This window comes from Lynx rufus, unplaced genomic scaffold (genome assembly GCF_022079265.1).
Source record: "Lynx rufus isolate CCGP_SWC_20201006 ecotype Redwood Valley unplaced genomic scaffold, mLynRuf1.p SCAF_27, whole genome shotgun sequence".
NCBI classification, from domain to species: Eukaryota; Metazoa; Chordata; class Mammalia; order Carnivora; family Felidae; genus Lynx; species Lynx rufus.
The window spans coordinates 16,008,102-16,025,859 of record NW_025814842.1 but is presented as its reverse complement, the minus strand read 5'-3'; the positions used below and the strand labels follow the sequence as shown (position 1 = coordinate 16,025,859).

General features: G+C 44.6%; 2 protein-coding genes across 2 annotated transcripts; both read right to left on the bottom strand.

The window, feature by feature from the left end:
* Nucleotides 1-5,464: 5,464 nt before the first annotated feature.
* Nucleotides 5,465-10,239, bottom strand: CHCHD2 (coiled-coil-helix-coiled-coil-helix domain containing 2). Its single transcript, XM_047089368.1, has 4 exons — nt 10,080-10,239; nt 7,466-7,715; nt 6,532-6,682; nt 5,465-5,768 (listed from the first exon to the last, which is right to left on the bottom strand). The coding sequence occupies exons 1-4, from the start codon at nt 10,127-10,129 to the stop codon at nt 5,758-5,760; spliced, it is 462 nt and encodes a 153-aa protein (XP_046945324.1). The 5' UTR covers nt 10,130-10,239; the 3' UTR covers nt 5,465-5,757.
* A 5,597-nt stretch (nt 10,240-15,836) lies between these two features.
* Nucleotides 15,837-16,717, bottom strand: NUPR2 (nuclear protein 2, transcriptional regulator). The gene is made up of 2 exons (XM_047089369.1): nt 16,392-16,717; nt 15,837-16,061 (listed from the first exon to the last, which is right to left on the bottom strand). Exon 1 carries the CDS (start codon nt 16,707-16,709, stop codon nt 16,398-16,400), a length of 312 nt encoding a protein of 103 aa, XP_046945325.1. The 5' UTR covers nt 16,710-16,717; the 3' UTR covers nt 15,837-16,061; nt 16,392-16,397.
* Between the last annotated feature and the right edge of the window lie 1,041 nt (nt 16,718-17,758).

The following is a 17,758-nucleotide window of genomic DNA, read 5'->3' as shown; positions in this document are numbered from 1 at the left end:
GCTCAGCTCCTCCGGGGTGATTCTGAGGGGCTCTGAGGGGAGAGATGGAAAGAAGCTGGCAGCCGTCCTGATCTAAGGGATGTGCTCTTTGAGGACTGGAACCCTTTCTCACTCATCTTTGTATCTCCTGGCACAGAACAGGCCTATAGTGGACGTTCAAAATAAATGTGAGTTGAAAAACCCTTTGGAAAGAGCCCAGCTTGCGTCTTCCTGCTGGCTGCAAACTTTTGTGAACCCCAGGCAACCCTGTGGCTCCCCGGATGTTCTCGCTGTAAGTTGCCGCCCCCTGCTGACAGCGGGCCAGGCCTAAGCCCAGGCCAGAGGCAGAAGGTTGGGCCATCAGCCCCAGGGTTAGCTCTGAGGAGGCCAGCACAGCCTTGATTTTAGAAAGAACCCCAGAGAAACTTTGCAGAGGACAAATTAAAGGGCTGTCTCTTCTCTTTGAGGAGATGAGGCTAGTCCTGCTTTTCCTCTGCTTGTTCTCTGTGCTTGCGGAAAGGTGAGAAGCTTCATGATTTCATCTTCTCAATATGGGGCTCCTAGAGCCTCTCTTTCACCTCCCCCAGTGTAACTGTCCTTCCGTGAAAACAGCCCTCCTTCCGGAACACACTTCCAGTGCTTCCCACTGTTCCTTCCTTACTCATTCTGCTCTCAACCAGGACTTTCCTAACCTTTCTTTCCTCCTTTCTTCCTTCCTTCCTTTCTCTCTTTCTTTCTTTTCTCTTCTTTCTCTCATGCTTTTTGAGAAGCACTCTGCCAGGTGCTCAGAGGGATGCAGAGCTTAATGGGCCCTGCTTCTGCTATCACCTGTCAGTGTGTGGTGTCACCTCCTCCATTAGCCTGATCTCTGGGGTGTCCCAGCCATTCCTCCCTGCCGTGCCCAGTGCTGCTCCCTGGATGTGAGTCAACAGTTGGAGGTATCCCTTTGGCTCAGGGTTCTGATGGCAGGTCGGTTCTATCCTTGGAATGCCCCATGTCCTACCAAATGATGGCCGGTGAGCCCTGAGTGGTCCCGCCACAGTGTGGGGCAGTACAAAGCCAGGATACTCAGGCCTGGACACAGGAGCTGAGCTGGCCAGCTTTGCCTGAGGAATATAAATGTTTATTTATTTTTGAGAGAGAGTGTGAGTGGGGGAAGTACAAGGGGTAAGGTGGGGTGGGGACAGAGAATCCGAGTGGGCTTGGCGCTGACAGCAGAGAGCTTGACACAGGGCTCAAATCCACGAACCATGAGATGAGCCGAAGCTGGACACTCAACCGACTGAGCCACCCAGGCGCCTGAGGAATATAGAGGCCACCATAGTACTAAACTCCTACCTCAGATACAGGATTTGAGGAACAGAGAAAATCATCTACCAACAGGAAGAGGGGCAGATAGAAAATGGGCACAAGTTAACATTCAGCAGGGCCAAAGCTGCCTCTAGCCCCACTTCCACTGCCCTTTCTGGGCCCAGGAAGGCCTGGCCTATCAAATGGGCCAATTTGCTGACCAGCCAAGTAGGGCTAGCTGTTCCAGGAAGCCTGGTGTCCCCACTGCTGGGTGCCTGGTTACCAGAGGAATAATTAGAATAACAACAATCTCTGCCAACAGCAGGCGCCTGGGCTGCTTGCTCACAGGCTTCCCAGTCAGCAGCCCCAACTGAGCACAGAAATGTCTGTTCCTGTAAAAACAAGCCCATTTCCTTGCAAGGTCCTTTTAAGTTCCCAAGATGGGTGTCTGTGTCCCCCACCTCCCAAAGCTGGGTAGTGCAAGTTCTCTCCCTTCCCCCAGCCCTCTACAGGCAGAGGATGTGGTGGACCCGTTCCAGGAAGCCATCCCAGCTGGGGGCTCCATTCCCTGGCCTGACCAGCTTCACACACTTCTGGCTGCATTCACCTGTCCTGGGGTGGGGCAGGGGGACCACTCCCTTGCTCTAGGCCTGATTGAGCCACATTTGCGCTTCTGTCCACTACCTCCCTACCTGCCCTCCCACCCCCGACTCCCCACCTTTCCCAAGACTCTTTTGGAAAGGGTCCCCAGATGGAAGTAGAGAACCTGGTCCTTTTCGGAACAAAACGTCCCTCCCCAAAACACAAAGTCTGAAAATACAATAACAGAGAACCCCCTTTCTGTAGGCAAATACCCTGAGGGGGGCTTCAAGAGTCAATGCTGCCACTCTGCATCCAGCTGCCTTCGGAAGGGAAAAGTGGGTCTAATGGCTCTGGATGTTTCTATCTTCTCTGCCCACAGCCTCTCCCTCTCTGCCTGTTGCCTGGCTTTTGTCCATCACCAGCCCAGCTACTCACTGTTAGGTCCTCTCAGGCCCTTGAGTGAATGTGACAGGAATCCCAAAGGTCTCAGAGCCCCTTGGGGAGAGGGGACAACTGAGGGCTGAAGCAGGTCCTCAGCAGACACTCGTGGCCACAGTAGGATATCTTGCTGCTCGTCCTCCGGGCTTTGCTACTTGGTGACGGAAGCCTGACGTGCCAGAAATAAATCACAACTGCAAATCTGGGATGCAGGCCAAGACTCAGCAGGGGCCAAGTCTCACCAGGAGGTGACCTCTGCTGGACGGTGAGGGAAACTCTGGTGGCCTGAGAGCACGCAGGAACAGCATGAGGTGACCAATCTTCCCTCTGGAGCTCCTTTGGCCTCCAGGCCCAGGGGAGATAAAGCCAGCCTTGACGGGAACACATTCACTTCTCTGGGAACAGTGTCTCTATATGCTGAGAGCAGGGACCTGAAGAAACCCCAGGAGAAACTGGCGCACCCACACTGTAGCCCCAGTGTCCACAGGGGCCCACTCAGGAACAGTTTTTGTGGCTGACCTGCAGAATGCAGACCTTAAAGGTTAAGGAACATCCCCTTCAGGAATCCATCTCTGATCTGCCTCCATGATTTCATCCTTAACCCATTTAGTTTTCAGCCTGTGGTCTATTGGGAGGAGGTCCGTGTGCCAGGAAAAGCATATGAGCTCTGACAGGGTGCCCCTTTGGGCTCTTTGAGTGAGGGCCCTCATCAGTATGATTCTACCTTAAGAGGTTGACAGAATTGGAAATAATGTATGCAACATGCTGACACTGACATATTGCTCTCTCTCATTCTAAAGCTACCTTTTTTCTTTTTTTTATTAAAAAAATTTTTTTTAATGTTTATTTATTTTTGAGAGAGAGACAGAATGTGAGTGGGGAGGGGGCAGAGAGAGGGAGACACAGAATCCAAAGCAGGCTCCAGGCTCTGAGCTGTCAGCACAGAGCCCAATGCGGGGCTCGAACCCCCAACCAAGAGATCATGACCTGAGCCGAAGTTGGATGCTTAACCAACTGAGCCACCCAGGTGCCCCTAAAGCTACCTTTTTTCAAACCCCTAATATACCAAATGAAGGGAGGGCTAATACAGTGCTTCACACAGAGGCTGAGCCCACAAGCACCCATTTGATTAGCATTTCACAAAGCACTTGCACATTCTCACTTGGACCCCAAAACTCTGGTATTAAGGCAATTTTAAAGAGAATGTGACTTGCTCAAGGTCATGAAGTAGGTAAGGAAGGCCTAGATGAACCCCAGGTATGGGCCCAAGAGCTCTTTCCTTTATTCATGCTGACCATCTATTTCTTTCACTCCTGGGAGTGAAAAGATTTCTATATAAATGGCTTGATTTCTATATAAATGGGCACTGGGAAGGACTTTGGGTCTACTACGCATTAAGGCCTCTGCTTAACTGAGATGCAACATCTGGCTCCAATGATGAAAACACCTCAATCTCCTTTCACTTACTGTAAGCTCCCACCTCCTCTTTTTGTGGTCCTGATGCAAAGCTGTAGAGTGGACTTGTGCTTTATACTTTCAATGCTTAACAAAATCCCTTCTGAACTCAGGGCAAAGGGCCAGTGCATCTAGTGGATTATTCCCTGTGCCCATCTCTGTGTAGCCCTGGCTCCTACAAGGGAGAGGCCAGGCCAGCCAGACTCTTGCATTTTATTGATGTCAGTGGTTCATTTTCCTTTGGTTCACTGATTCAACAACAAACTATTTGGCTAGTCACCATATGCCATCGGCCCTTGGACATAAGGGGCATTAACACTATAAACTCACATACTTCCAGGGAAAATGGACAAAGGAGCCCACAGATGAATCCAGAAGCAAATATGCTGGGGTCTTGCCAGTTGTGAACTGTCTGTGGTAATTCAGGCAAGGTGGTCTTGGTCACTTTCAGGAACTCAAGAAGAGTAGGGCATTCTAAGAACACAGCTGAGAACAGGAGGCAGCGGGCAGCAGGCAGCAATTGACTAATCTCAATACCACTTTACTCACAGGTCTCTGAAACTTATAGATGGGGAAAAAAAAATCAGCCTTGAAAAGGTGTATTTGGAAGTTGGAAAACTGCAGAGCACAATGTAGACTGGAGGTCAACTCTGAGCGAATGAATTTTTGAGTTGTGAGAAATGGAGCTCAGTTCATTTTTAAAAACGATGCACCCCAAATTGAGTCTATCTCCTTAAGGCAACATGGAGTGGGCAGTTGCAATGAGCTTGAGTCTTTCAAGAAAGGGTAACTACAGTACCTTACGCAAGAAAAACATCTGCAGGGGGACTGCAAAAGACAATGGTTTTCATCTCTGACCAATTAATTGGACAGATCAGCGGTTAGGACATGTGCTGACCTGGCCACAGGAATGCACTTGTAATGGGGTTTATTCCTACGTTTCCTTTATCACTCAGTCGATTAGAAGTATTATTTTAAACAGTTTCCTGTTACTGCTCAGTTTAAGAAACATTGACCTTCCAACTGGAGCTTTTTTTTTTTTTTTTTTTAGTTTATTTATTTTGAGAGTATGCATGGGAGGGGTAGAGAGGGAGAGATTCCCAGACAGGCCCCATGCTGTCAGCACAGAGCCTGACGCAGGGCTTAATCCCACGAACTGAGATCATAAACTGCACTGAAAGCAAGAGTTAGATGCTTAAAACTGACTCAGCCACCCCCCCACCCCCCCCCCCCCGCCCCCAGAACCCTTTTAACGAGCACTGTTTACTAGTGAGCTACTCCTTACATAACTACTTTTCTACAAAAGCTCCTCAGGGAATTCTGTCAGGTCCTCCAGGTGGATGCTAATTTATTTTGGTGGTTGTTCATTTATTTTTGAAGTAAAGAGAGACAGAGTGTGAGTAGAGGAGGGGCAGAGAGAGAGGGAGACACAGAATCCGAAATGGGCTCCAGGCTCTGAACTGTCAGCGCAGATCCCGACATGGGGCTTGAACTCACAGACCACAAGATCATGACCTGAGCTGAAGTCGGTCGCTTAACTAACTGAACCACCCAGGAGCCCCAGGTGGGTGCTTATTTAATACTGAGACTACAAAGTAAATAAAGACATGTTGAGACAATTGTGTTCTTTTGCAAAATGCGTATGTTCAACATGTATATACTGTACCTAATTTATAATCTTCAAAACCACATCTTAAAAGGTCACTTAAAAGATGCCACATTCTGGGAGAAAATCACTTTATTCTAATTAATTCACAAACAATGTCACAAAAGCTGGTTTAAGGAGGCACACGAACATCTGCCCAGCTCCAAACTCAAAACCATCTCACAATGAACTTCTATGCAGTAAGAACACCTGTTTTCATTCCAATTCTGAAGAAAGCTGTATTTAATGAGAGGAGAGGTTTAACTGGTGGTTTTACACTTTATTTCTTCACTATCAGTTATATTTTTATGCTAAATTAACTTGGTCATGGGAGATGATTTTCCATATCTTCAACTTGAACTTCTTGATTAGGCTAATCCTGCAAACAGAAAAGGTAAGTTAGAACAATAGCTGTACCTTCTTAGCAAAGCAGAAGCCCTCCAAATGATAAAAAGAGGGACAAAAGCCCAAGGTTATCAGTTCATGCCTGAAAATGAAAATAAGCATTTTAATAGATGGTGAATTCTTAGGTTGATAGGAGGAAATTATGTAAAAACAACTTCACTGTCAACATTCTAGACAGCCCAAATATCAGAGTTGCACTGAGGGATTAAAGAAACGCTTCTCTCTCAAATCAGGTGTGGGGAATGCCAACAACACATGAGTCTTTATGTCCATTCTTGGACTTTGGTGAAAATGGAATGTAATTTTCTATTCACGGCTTTATGGCTAGATCACTCACATCCTATAACCAGAACAAGATCTGACACACTAATCTATACCCACTTATGGAAGAATGAGATTCAGAACATAACTGGTAAAAGCTTATGACTAGAAACCTCTGGACTAGTCCTTTGTTGGAAGAGTTAGATTATTTTTAGAATAATGTAAACCAAATCTCCTCTAACTTGTCAGATTAATTTATTAAACACAGACTCCCAAAGTTCTCTAGGGTCCAGGAGTACCATGCTGTGAACTGAGCAGATGCAGTTTTTTTTTTTTCAATATATGAAATTTATTGTCAAATTGGTTTCCATACAACACCCAGTGCTCATCCCAAAAGGTGCCCTCCTCAATACCATCACCCACCCTCCCCTCCCCAAGCAGATGCAGTTTTAATCACAGATTGATGCATCACCTACCATTTGCAAATCTGCACTGTTTCAGCACCTCGCTGAAACCTTCACAAAGCTTAAGGTCACCCTGATTCTGGGCACACTCCAGGAACTGTTTCATCTCATAGTGGCAGGGGCCAAACTGCTGCTGGTATGCTGGCTGGGTTCCCTGAGGCTCCTGCAAAGGCATAACATTCAGGACCATTGAGAAAGGAAATTAGATCTAGACCTGAACAAAGAACAGTATCTAATGTCTTTGAGGTCAGCTGGGGAACCATAACTAGAACCAGAATGCAAATTCAAGTGTCCATCTAATAACAATGAAAGTGAAAAACTTTAAGGCGAAAAGCAAATGGGTTTTAACAAAATTCCAGTTATAATCAGAAAGATTCAAGAACAAACATGCAAATAAAGTGAAATGGTTATGTGCCTACCTAAATACCAGTGTGGGGGGGGTGGTTCAGTGAAAAGTTTCATGAATGACAAAGTGGAACTATTACAGAAAAATAGATGGATGAGTGTCAAATATACCAGAAACACAACAGAGTATACATTCAAGCCCATCAGAGGAGAAAATTCACATACTTCAAAAAAGAGGGGCAGTGGGCAAATAACAGATAAAAGATCAGAAAACAGCACAGAGCTATTAAAGAGATTTTTAAATACTTAACTAAGATGGAGACTGAATTAAGTAAGAGTCACCAAGACAAATTCCTTAAAATAAGGGGAAAATGGCTGTTTTTCAGTGGATCAGGTTGAACTGCTATTCTACTCCCTGGGAACAAATACAATTTGTACAGTACTTGATGCTGCTGGCCTAATGCACTAACTCAGCTGCCAAATGTGGCTTTTGATAACCCGTTTTCTGTTAACAGCACTGGTTTTTCTCATAATATACCACTGGAAATAACTGGTTTTTCTCATAATATACCACTGGAAAACAAAATGCATAAAATCCTACCTGGTAAGTGATGTCAGGCCTTGAAGGCTCAGCATTACTTCCTCCACCGAAGCCCCCAGTGATGGCATGACCTAGCGTGTGCCCGACGGCAGAGCCCACAGCCACGCCAGCTGCAGTGGTTGCCATCTGGGCCATCAGACCTGGCTGCCGGGGTGCAGCAGCAGGTGAGCCAACAGCAGATGGTGGAGCTGCTGCCGGCGGCTGAGCGGCTGGCGCAGGTCTGGGTGCAGCTCTCATCTGAGGTGCCCGGCTGTGAAAGAAAAGAACACAAAGTATGAAGTTCACACTTCCTACCAGGTTTCAAATCGTCAGCTTAAAGAAACTGTACCTTGACCCTTGAACAACCCACGTTTGAACTTGCGGGTCCACTTATATGTGGATTTTTTCTGATAACTACAGTGTAGTACTGCATGATTTCTTAGTAACATTTTTTCTCTAGCTTACTTTATTGTAAGATTACAGTATTATAATATATATAGCACACAAAATACATGTTAATCAACTGTTTATATTTTTGGTGAGGCTTCCAGTCAAAAGTAGGCTAACAGAAGTTAGGTTATTGGGGAGTCCAAATTTATTCACAGATTTAACTGTACTGGAGGTAAGTGCCCCTAAACCATACATTGTTCAAAAGTCAAATGTAAATGAAAATAAACTTCAGGATCTTCATTTTTAATTCTTAAATACAAATACTCTATGCAAACCAGAAAACTTTACGGAACACAATTCCCAGAACTATTTACATCATTTTGTCTCTTTAACCTTTTAAGGTTATAATCACCAAGTATAAACTATCTTTGCCTGCTTTTTGCATTTCTATGTATTCGTATACCCTAGAGTAGCTTTACAGAACACAGTTATTCCAATACCCCATAAAAATCATAAAATATTCAGTTTAAAAGGTCCTTAGAGAATTCACCCACTCAGATACTAGGGTTAAGTATCATTGTAGGTGCCGGGAATCGACCTGTTAAAAGACAAAAACCTCTGCCTTCATGACACTATTGAGGGCTCAATTAAGGAAAATATGTCATGTAGTATTAGGTAAAAAATATTAAGAGAGGGAGAACATGTGGGACTTGGCAATTTTAGGACAGTCAAGTGAGGTTAAGTGTAACTGAGTTGGTATCATCTTAGTAAACATATGCAAATAGTCATATGGGGGAAATAATACAATCTAATTCCTTCATTTCAGATTAGGAAATCGAAGACCAGTAAATAGGAGTGACTTGCCTGAACTGTTACACCAAAATTTCAATTGTATCCCATCCCGTAGGACATTGAGATGCTTTCAGCATTTTCACTAACATGTCCTGCACTGCTTTAAAAATCTTCACATGTTGTATTCTCTCTGCACATTTTTAGATAGTTTCCTTGGGAGCTCTTCAACCAAATAAGGCTAGGTCAGAAAAGCTAATGACTTTGCTTCCAATCAGGTGGCATCTGGCATCACTTTACAAAAATGTGGTTTTCTGTCCTTTGGTGAGAAGCTTCTTTCCATTAAGTGAACTGCTTCCCTACACTCCTAGCATCCTGTGTGAACACAAATCCACCTTACTGCTGGAAAGCAATGTGGTACTGGGCTAAACGTCCTAAACTGGCCACTGGAAAACTCTGGTCAGACCTGGCTTTCCTACTTACTGGTAGCATAACCTTGGACAAGTCACTTATTCTGAGTCTCCAGTTTCCTGATTTCTGTAAAACAGGAATAACATCTATCCCTAAGGTTATTGGTGTTAAGGTTAAAGTATAACTGGCAGTACATCTTAAAAGTATTTTATGAACTGAGCCTTGGTGGCTCGGTCAATTAAGCGGCCGACACTAACTTCTGCTCAGGTCATGATTTCAGTGGTGGGATTAAGCCCCATCAGGCTCTGCGCTAGCAGCACGGAGCCTACTTGGGATTCTCTCTCTCCCTCTCACTGCGCCTGCCCTGCTTGCTCTCTCTCAAAATAAATAAACTTAAAAAAAAATTTAAAGTATTTTATGAACTAAAAAACATCATGTACGAGTGAGGCTTTAGGAACTACGTCCCTGACTGGGCTGAGTCCCTGGAACGCTCATTGCTGGTGCTCAAAGATTATCCAGTTTATTGAAATGAGATCATTTTCCTGATTTTACTACCTTTCTCCAACACTGGTTTTTGTTTTTTGTTTTTTTCTGCTACTTTTAAAGTTTCAGCCGGTTTACACTTAGAAATATCCACTTCTTTGGAGGACTTGCCCATTTTAACTTAAAATGAGCTTTAGGCGCACTTGGCTGGCTCAGTCGGAAGAGCGGGTGATTCTTGATATCCGGGATCCTGAGTTCGAGTCCCATGTTGGGTGTAGAGATTATTTAAACAAACTCAAAATACTTTTCAAATGAGCTCTACAGTATTTTAAGTAATAACTCACGGACGCTCGAAATTAGAAAGTTTGCCACTAACGGGATACCTAGCCAAAGCCCATTTACAACCAGCTTGCGGCGGGTGGAGACGCACCAAGGCCGCCACATTTACAGCGGCCTCCACGAGCCTCCGCCAGCCTCCACCAGGCGGCGGCGAGGCCTACTGCGGCCTCCGTGTGCGTCACGGCGCCGGCAAGGCCCCAGACCACCCCCCAGGTGGTCTCACCTGGCCGGAGGGGCCATGCGGGAGGTACGGCTCCGGCTTCCACGCGGCATGGCAACTGCAGGGCGGCTCGGCGTCTAGAAACGCAAGACTCTGCGGAGACCCCGGCGGCTTCTGCGAGCTGGTGAGCGGAAAACGGGGGGCGGGCTTGGCCTCCGCGCGCGACCAATCAGTGCCCAGGCAGAGGCCTCTCGCTCGCCGACGTCTCCGCGTGCCCTGAAGGTCACTGGAAGAGCAGGACGTCATGACGGCGCGTCGTCGTACGCGGTTAACGTCACGAGCTCCGCCCCAGGTTCGTTTAGGAGACCGGAAGTGCCTGAGGTTACTCTGCAAGTGTACTTCCAGCTTGGTGCTAGTCTGAGCCGCTGTTTGCTTTGGACCGTCGCACTTCTTTCAAATATATGGTAGCGAGGCAGATTATCTGGCGTTGTGCAACTGGACCGTAGGCAAATTAACTTTTCTCAGCATTAAGGTTATTTATTTGGGTATTTTTTTGAGGCACAGTGCGGGCACACAATGTGAACTGAACGAAGGAAACTGAAAACTTTAGGCAACACCGACAAAGCTGAGTTTATTCTATTTGTATTTCTCTTCTTTGTGGACTCAGGCAACAAGTTAAGATCAGATCGTAATAATGCCTTACATTTATGTATTACTATATAGTTTCAGACCCTTTTCATTACGTCATAGAACTTGTGCCCGTAATTGGGATAGTATTCATTCACTATTAATAAAAATGTTCTGAATGATTTCCAAGTGCTAGCTAGGTCCTACAGATAAGATACAGCACCAAATAAAACAAGACTCTACCTTCGTGGAATTTAAAGTTTGAGGAGAGACAGAAACGTCTACGTAAATCAGGTAGTGGTGATATGAAGCCAAAGTATGGTGAGTGAGATGGGGAACTAGAGGTTGGAGGAGGGCAGGAACTCTTGGAAGAGTTAGTATTTGAATAGACTGCTTGAGGAAGCAGGGAAACAAACAAAATGTTTATCAAGGGTAATGGCATTCCAGGTAGAGGGAAAAGCAATTGCGAAGGCCCCACGGTTGTATGTTTTAGTGATTGTCGATGTGACGTAACAGTAACGTTTTAGGGCCTCTGCAGTAGTGGAAAAGTTGGTTAGTGGTATTTCAAGGACGGCTTCATGGGAAGGTCCTTGGGATGGGATGGGATTTATGGAGGAGAAAAGGAAAGGTGGACCCTCCATTTCTGCCAGGATGTCAAACAGAAAATTTTCCCTTCCACCAGAGGTTAGTAGTTTTTCCAGTAAAAGCACATTGTTTCCAGTAACAGCAGAATGTTTGTGGAACCGAAGGGTAAATAATGCAGTAACCTTTCATGAAAAAGTTTTATTTTCATAGAACTATAATGAAAGCTTTACAAATGATATGACATTGTACTTGCCTTTGGATAATTCATAAGCAGAGACGGAGTAAAGGAGCCCTATAAAGGACATCCTAGCAGAAGAGCTTGAATGAGCATAACTTTGGACAATTAAGACAGGTATCCAGAATAGAGACAATTTTAATCATACCTGGCTAAGTTGTTAATTCTTACATTGAGGAGAGAATATTAGGTATTTGTACAAGGTTATTTTGTAATAGTAAAGGATTGGAAACAACCTAAATTCTTGTCAGTGTAATACTGATTTTTAAAAAAGGCACATCACACAATATGCAGCTATAAAAAGGAATAAAAAAGCCTCTCTGTTATTATTAGTACGAAAGATACCAAGAGAAACTGTCAAGAGAAAAAAAGCAAGAGGCAGAATTGAATGTACTGTGCTGTGTAACATGGAGAGAAAAGACTATTAATATGCACAAACTATCTGCAGCTGTTAACACTGCTAACACTAAACACTGTTAGTTGCCTTCAGGAAGTAGGACTGGGTGGCTGTAGCACAAGGTGGGACTTTTACTGAAAACATTTTCTATGTTTTGGATTCTGAAACAATATATTACCTCTACTCAAAAACAGATTAAGAACATGTAAAAATTAAAATAAAAACAGGAATTTAAAAAAAATTTCAGAATTCTGCTACATATCATTTGTAGTTGGCCAGGATAAATATGCTGAAGTTCCCTCTTTAGTAAAATGTATGTAACAACTTCTCATTCCATAGTGATTTCAGTCATTCTCAACAAATTCACAGTGATCAAAATTTGAACAAAGAACTCTTGCAGGCATTGTTACAGATATTTGATACTGACATTTGGATGAATGGACTCCTGATGACTACAATAAAATTTTACCCAAATTAGGCTGTAGATACCAGAAGTTTTAAAATTATGCAGATCTGTTCCAGAAATTCCACAGAAATCCAGGAATTCAAGAAACACTCATGAATGTGGAAAGAAATTAGCTATAAAGATGTTTAACAAATTCCATAAAGTAGGGAAAACTAATAAGTATCCTACAATACAGAAATAAAGTTATGATATATACACATGAAATGCTATGCAGCTATTTAAAGTATTATGAAAGAGGGGCGCCTGGGTGGCGCAGTCGGTTAAGCGTCCGACTTCAGCCAGGTCACGATCTCGCGGTCCGTGAGTTCGAGCCCCGCGTCAGGCTCTGGGCTGATGGCTCGGAGCCTGGAGCCTGTTTCCGATTCTGTGTCTCCCTCTCTCTCTGCCCCTCCCCCGTTCATGCTCTGTCTCTCTCTGTCCCAAAAATAAATAGACGTTGAAAAAAAAAAAAATTTAAAAAAAAAAAAAAATAAAATAAAGTATTATGAAAGAATATCTGACATGAAAAGTATCTTCATAGTGTTATCAAGGGAAAGAACAATTACAAAGTAGTATACATAGTAGGTTTATATTGAGAAAGTTCATGTATTTTTAAAGGCTGGAATTATGTACACTCAAGTAGTGATGTTATCCACTGGGTAGTGATTTCCTTTTTTTTGTTTGTTTGGTCATATTTTCCAATTTGTCTAAAATGAACATCCTTAAACTACTTAAACATACCATGGTGGTTTAAAATATATCCACAGATTCTTAGACACTCCCTTCAAAAAGTGGAGCCTAATTACTCTCCAACCTCATGACCCTAAGCTAGAACCACCTTGTTAGCCACTTCTGAATTCTGTAATCCCAGAAACTGAGATATGTTGCTTTAAGTCACTAAGTTTTTGAGTAATTACACAGCAATAGGTAACTAATACACAATTTCTACAGTTACTATATTTAAACTGTAAAGGTTCTAGTATCTAAGGTGAGCAAAATCTAGTTAGAACATCTAACAGAGTGTTGCTTTAACATGGCTTGTGTCTGTCTGGGTATGCTGTACTTTACAGCAAGAATTGTGTAGGAACTGAGATGTTTAAGACATTAAGGTCCTTACACTCTAAATGTAGTTTTTCCTTTGGCTAACAAAGACATATGATTACAGTGCCTTGCACATACCAGACAAAAAAAGAATGAACCAGTTAGTGAATTTTTAACTGTTGATCTAAAAATACAAAATACTATATAAACAAGTGGTTAGGAGGTTAAGTGGTTATGAAGTTCTAAGGATTTCAAAGGAATGGCTATTCACTGTGGATGAAAGATTCAGGGAGAAAGTGGCACTTAAAATTAAGTACAGGTGGAATTTGTTTTAGAAAGATTAAAATTACAAAGGGGAAAAGGGCATGGTAAGTAGGACAGCACAGATTGAAATAAAGCAGAATCAAATATGGAGGACAGAAGATCTGTGTCAAGATCCAGAGTATGTTTTTGGAAGTTGTGGTACAAAATTTAAGAAAATCCAAGAGATGACTTCCAGGACAATATAAGGAATCTAGGCTTTTTATCCTACAGGATTAGAACAGTCATTGAGGGTTTTTATATATTTAAAATGTCTTTGGAGGGGTGCCTGGGTGGCTCAGTCGGTTGGGTATCTGACTTCAGCTCTGGTCATGATCTCAGTCTGTGAGTTCGAGCCCTGCATCGGGCTCTGTGCTGACAGCTCAGAGCCTGGAGCCTCCTTCAGATTCTATGTCTCCCTCTCTCTCTGCCCCTCCCCCACTCATGCTCTGTCTCAGAAATAAATATTTAAAATTTTTTTTGAAAATAAATAAATAAAATGGTCTTTGGAAGATTAATCTGCATATGGTGCGTGAGACACAGCAGAATAGGGGTAAGGAAAAAAAAATCGAAGGCTAAGACGGTGACAATGGGAATACTACTAATGATGTGAGTGCCATGCTCACTCAGGCAGCACATATACAACAATCATGTGAGTGCCTTTGTATACCAGGCACTAAGAGCTTTACATGTATTATTTTATTTACACCTCACAAAAACTATTTTTTTTTTTTTTAAATTTTTTTTTTTCAACGTTTATTTATTTTTGGGACAGAGAGAGACAGAGCATGAACGGGGGAGGGGCAGAGAGAGAGGGAGACACAGAATCGGAAACAGGCTCCAGGCTCTGAGCCATCAGCCCAGAGCCTGACGCGGGGCTCGAACTCACGGACCGCGAGATCGTGACCTGGCTGAAGTCGGACGCTTAACCGACTGCGCCACCCAGGCGCCCCACAAAAACTATTTCTTAAAGTTTATTTATTTAGAGACAGGAAAGGGAACATGGGGGAGGGGCAGAGAGAGAGCATCCCAAGCAGTGACACTGCAGAGACCAACACGGGCCCAAACCCATGAATCATGAGATCATGACCTGAGCCAAAACCAAAAGTCAGACGCTTAACCCATCGAGCCACCCAGGCACCCCACACCTCACAAGAACTCTTTAAGTAAGTACTGTTTTATCCCCATCTTGTGGATAAGGAAACAGATACTTGGAATTTAAGCAATTTGCCCAAGTTCACACAGGTGTTTGACTCCAAAGCCAGAATTCCTATTACAGCACACCATCTGGAGACATTTTAAAAGAATGAATGTAGTGAATGAAAGAATTGAAGACTGACCAGAGAGGAAGGAGAAAGGATTCTGTTTTGTAAACTTAAAAATAGTTACTATTTATTGAGTACCTCTTGCATACTTAATTGTGTGAGATGTTTTATATATTTAATCTATAATCCAGTGTGGTAAGGTAATCCAGTATCATTCCATTTTACAAATGACAAACTCGAGGCTTGGTGTAACTTGAAAGTAGTTACCTCAGAAGCGTGCTGAATGCCACAGCGATGAACAGCCAGAAGATTAAAATTCAGGTTGCTCCTTCCAGTACGCACCATCCTTCTCTCCTAACCAAGGACTCACCATTGGGTGCAGAGGCCTAAGGAATGCAGACTGAAGAGAAAGACAACCACCCTGATGTATTCTGCATACTTTTTAAACCACATCTCAACTCTCATCGTTGGAGCTGAAGTTTGTGGGTGGTACTGCACCACAGAATATTGTGTACAATAGAGGAAAACTGTGATGGTGGAATGAATGAAGGCTTTTGAGTATCTGCTATACCTGGTCTTCTTTGTAACCAGCTGCATGACCTCTGAAGAGTGATTTGAACTCCTTTGCCTCAGAATCCCCTCTACAAAATGGGACACAGCAGCGTCCACTTGAAAGGACTGTTGTGGGATCAGCAGTGCGGAGAATCTAGCAACTGTTCAGTACACACTCTTACAACTTAAAATATTCCTATTCTGGCAAACAAATATTAAACCTGCACACTGCATCTATGACACGGGGGTTGAAATCTTGCACACATTCCTCTCTTTGTTCTCCCCCTATTACACATTAAGATGAACTCAAGTATTTGTATATTTGAAACGAGTTACTGTAGCAACTGAAAAAAAAAAAACAGAAGAGTTAAAATGCCATTCTTGCTTTTAATTAAAAACCCTAAAAAGGCATACCCACTTGGACACTTGGATGTTACTTAATTAACAATCAGTAAGGAAAAGATACTGGAGCGGTAAACTTAAGTGATGTCGGAAAGAAGTTATGTTGACCAACACGGATTCTCCCCCTTACGACCACAGTTACAGCTGGAGTCAGAGAAAATACTTTTATCAGGGCCTTCGGGTATCCTGCAGAAAACTGACAAAAAACAAATAAATTATTGTCTTTAGCCCATGCATACGCACTGGAAGTAAATTCTTACATTTTTAAGATGTTTCTGCATTTCCTAGACCCTTCTTCTCCCAACTATAAAATTCCAAAAGGTAGAGTTTTACACTATTCTAATTGCAGCCAAGAGATCAGGTGGGTGTTTTGGGGGTCCAGCTACGACTCGCTAACGCGAAGCAGCCTCGGAAGGAGGCGACTCTGCCCGGGTGCAGTCACAGAGGGCGGACGCGAGAGGCACCCGGGTGGCCAGGGCGCTCACGGGGCTTCCCAGAGTCCTGGCCAGGTGCAGCCCGCACGCACCTGTGCTCAGGCGAGACGAGTGCGCGCCCGGGGGTGCAGCTGGCGCTGGCGACGCTTGCGCTGACCGTTGAGGAGCTTCTGCGCGATCTTGCGCTCGTGGCCTCCCGGCACTGGCCAGTTGGTGCGCAGTTCCCGCTCGCGCCGCGTCCGGCCCTTGCTGCGTCCGGCCCCGCAGGCCGGGAAGTCGCGCAGGTAGTAATAATCCAGGCAATCGTAGAGCTCGTCCTCGGAGCTCACGGGAGGCCACGCCTCGGCTGGAGGCTGCCGGACCCGAGCCCGGGCGTTGAGAAACGCCGGGCCCATCTCGTCGTCCCCCATGGCCGCCGGCCGGCGCACGCGCGCGCTTCTGGGAGACCCCGCCCCGCGTTTCGATTGGCTGTGCCTGCGGGGGCGGAGCTTATTGATGATCTAACAGAGCCGGGAAGTGGTCACGCGTGGCCCTCTGCTTTCCAGCCCCCGCCACAATGACCACTTCGTCTATCCGGGCCTGTGCGCCGCCGCCGCGAGAGGGGCATTTGGCAAAATCCGACCGAACATTTTATGTCGGTCAAGAATGAAAAACTACAAGTGTCAACAAGGGACTACTTAAAGAAAATGTGTGTTCCTCTCGAGGACTTTGATCAGCAGTAAACATTTTGTTAGGCTGTTTGATGACATCAGAAAGTGCTCAGTAATAATGTAAAGTGAAAGATTCACTTTTGAAGAAATATCTCTGGTATCCCAGTAGCGTATTTTTTAAAGATCTGTCTATATAAAAGATTGAAAGGAAACTCATCAAAATGTTGAAAGTATTTATGGCTTGAAGGGCCATATATACATTAGCTGTTTTTCTTTTCCACCGTACCCGTTTTTGATAAGGAGTGTGAATTAATTGCTTTAAGCGAGGGATTATTAAAGCAAAAGGCACGCTGCCTGCTATAAGACCCGGAACTGCGCGCGATTTCGGATTATCCGCGGTTACTCAAGTTCCGCAGTTAGGCTACAATACACGAGGTAACCTCGCGCCGGCAATTTGGGGTGAGAGCCGGGAGTAGGGAGTGGCGGTGGAGGGTATTTAGCGCGAGCCGAGGGTCCGGCCAGTCAGTGCACATTGCGCTGGGATCCCCTGGGCGGGGAAGGGTTCTCCAGGAGAGGGGCGAAGGAGAGAGGAATCCGTCAGGGTTACTGCACCGGAAAAGGCCACGTCGGCCTCTTAGCGGAGGGGCGCCGCTGCACCGCGGAGCGGGAGTCATTACACCCCGAGGCGACTCCCAGGTCTAATTACCTAATTAGTGTGTCTCTAAAAGCTTCTCTCAGGGAGTTGTTGCGAAGAACGCCTTTAAGTAGCCCAGATAATTGTCTTCCCACAAAAATTGCAGCTATCCCCT

Bases quoted from the DNA above. Each gene is read 5' to 3' on its own strand.
- CHCHD2 (XM_047089368.1), bottom strand. From the start codon at position 10,129: ATGCCGCGTGGAAGCCGGAGCCGTACCTCCCGCATGGCCCCTCCGGCC. The intron at 7,716-10,079 runs GTGAGACCACCT...TTTCTTTCACAG, and splicing joins CGCATGGCCCCTCCGGCCAG to CCGGGCACCTCAGATGAGAG. The intron at 6,683-7,465 runs GTAGGATTTTAT...ATGCCTTTGCAG, and splicing joins GGCCTGACATCACTTACCAG to GAGCCTCAGGGAACCCAGCC.
- NUPR2 (XM_047089369.1), bottom strand. From the start codon at position 16,709: ATGGGGGACGACGAGATGGGCCCGGCGTTTCTCAACGCCCGGGCTCGG.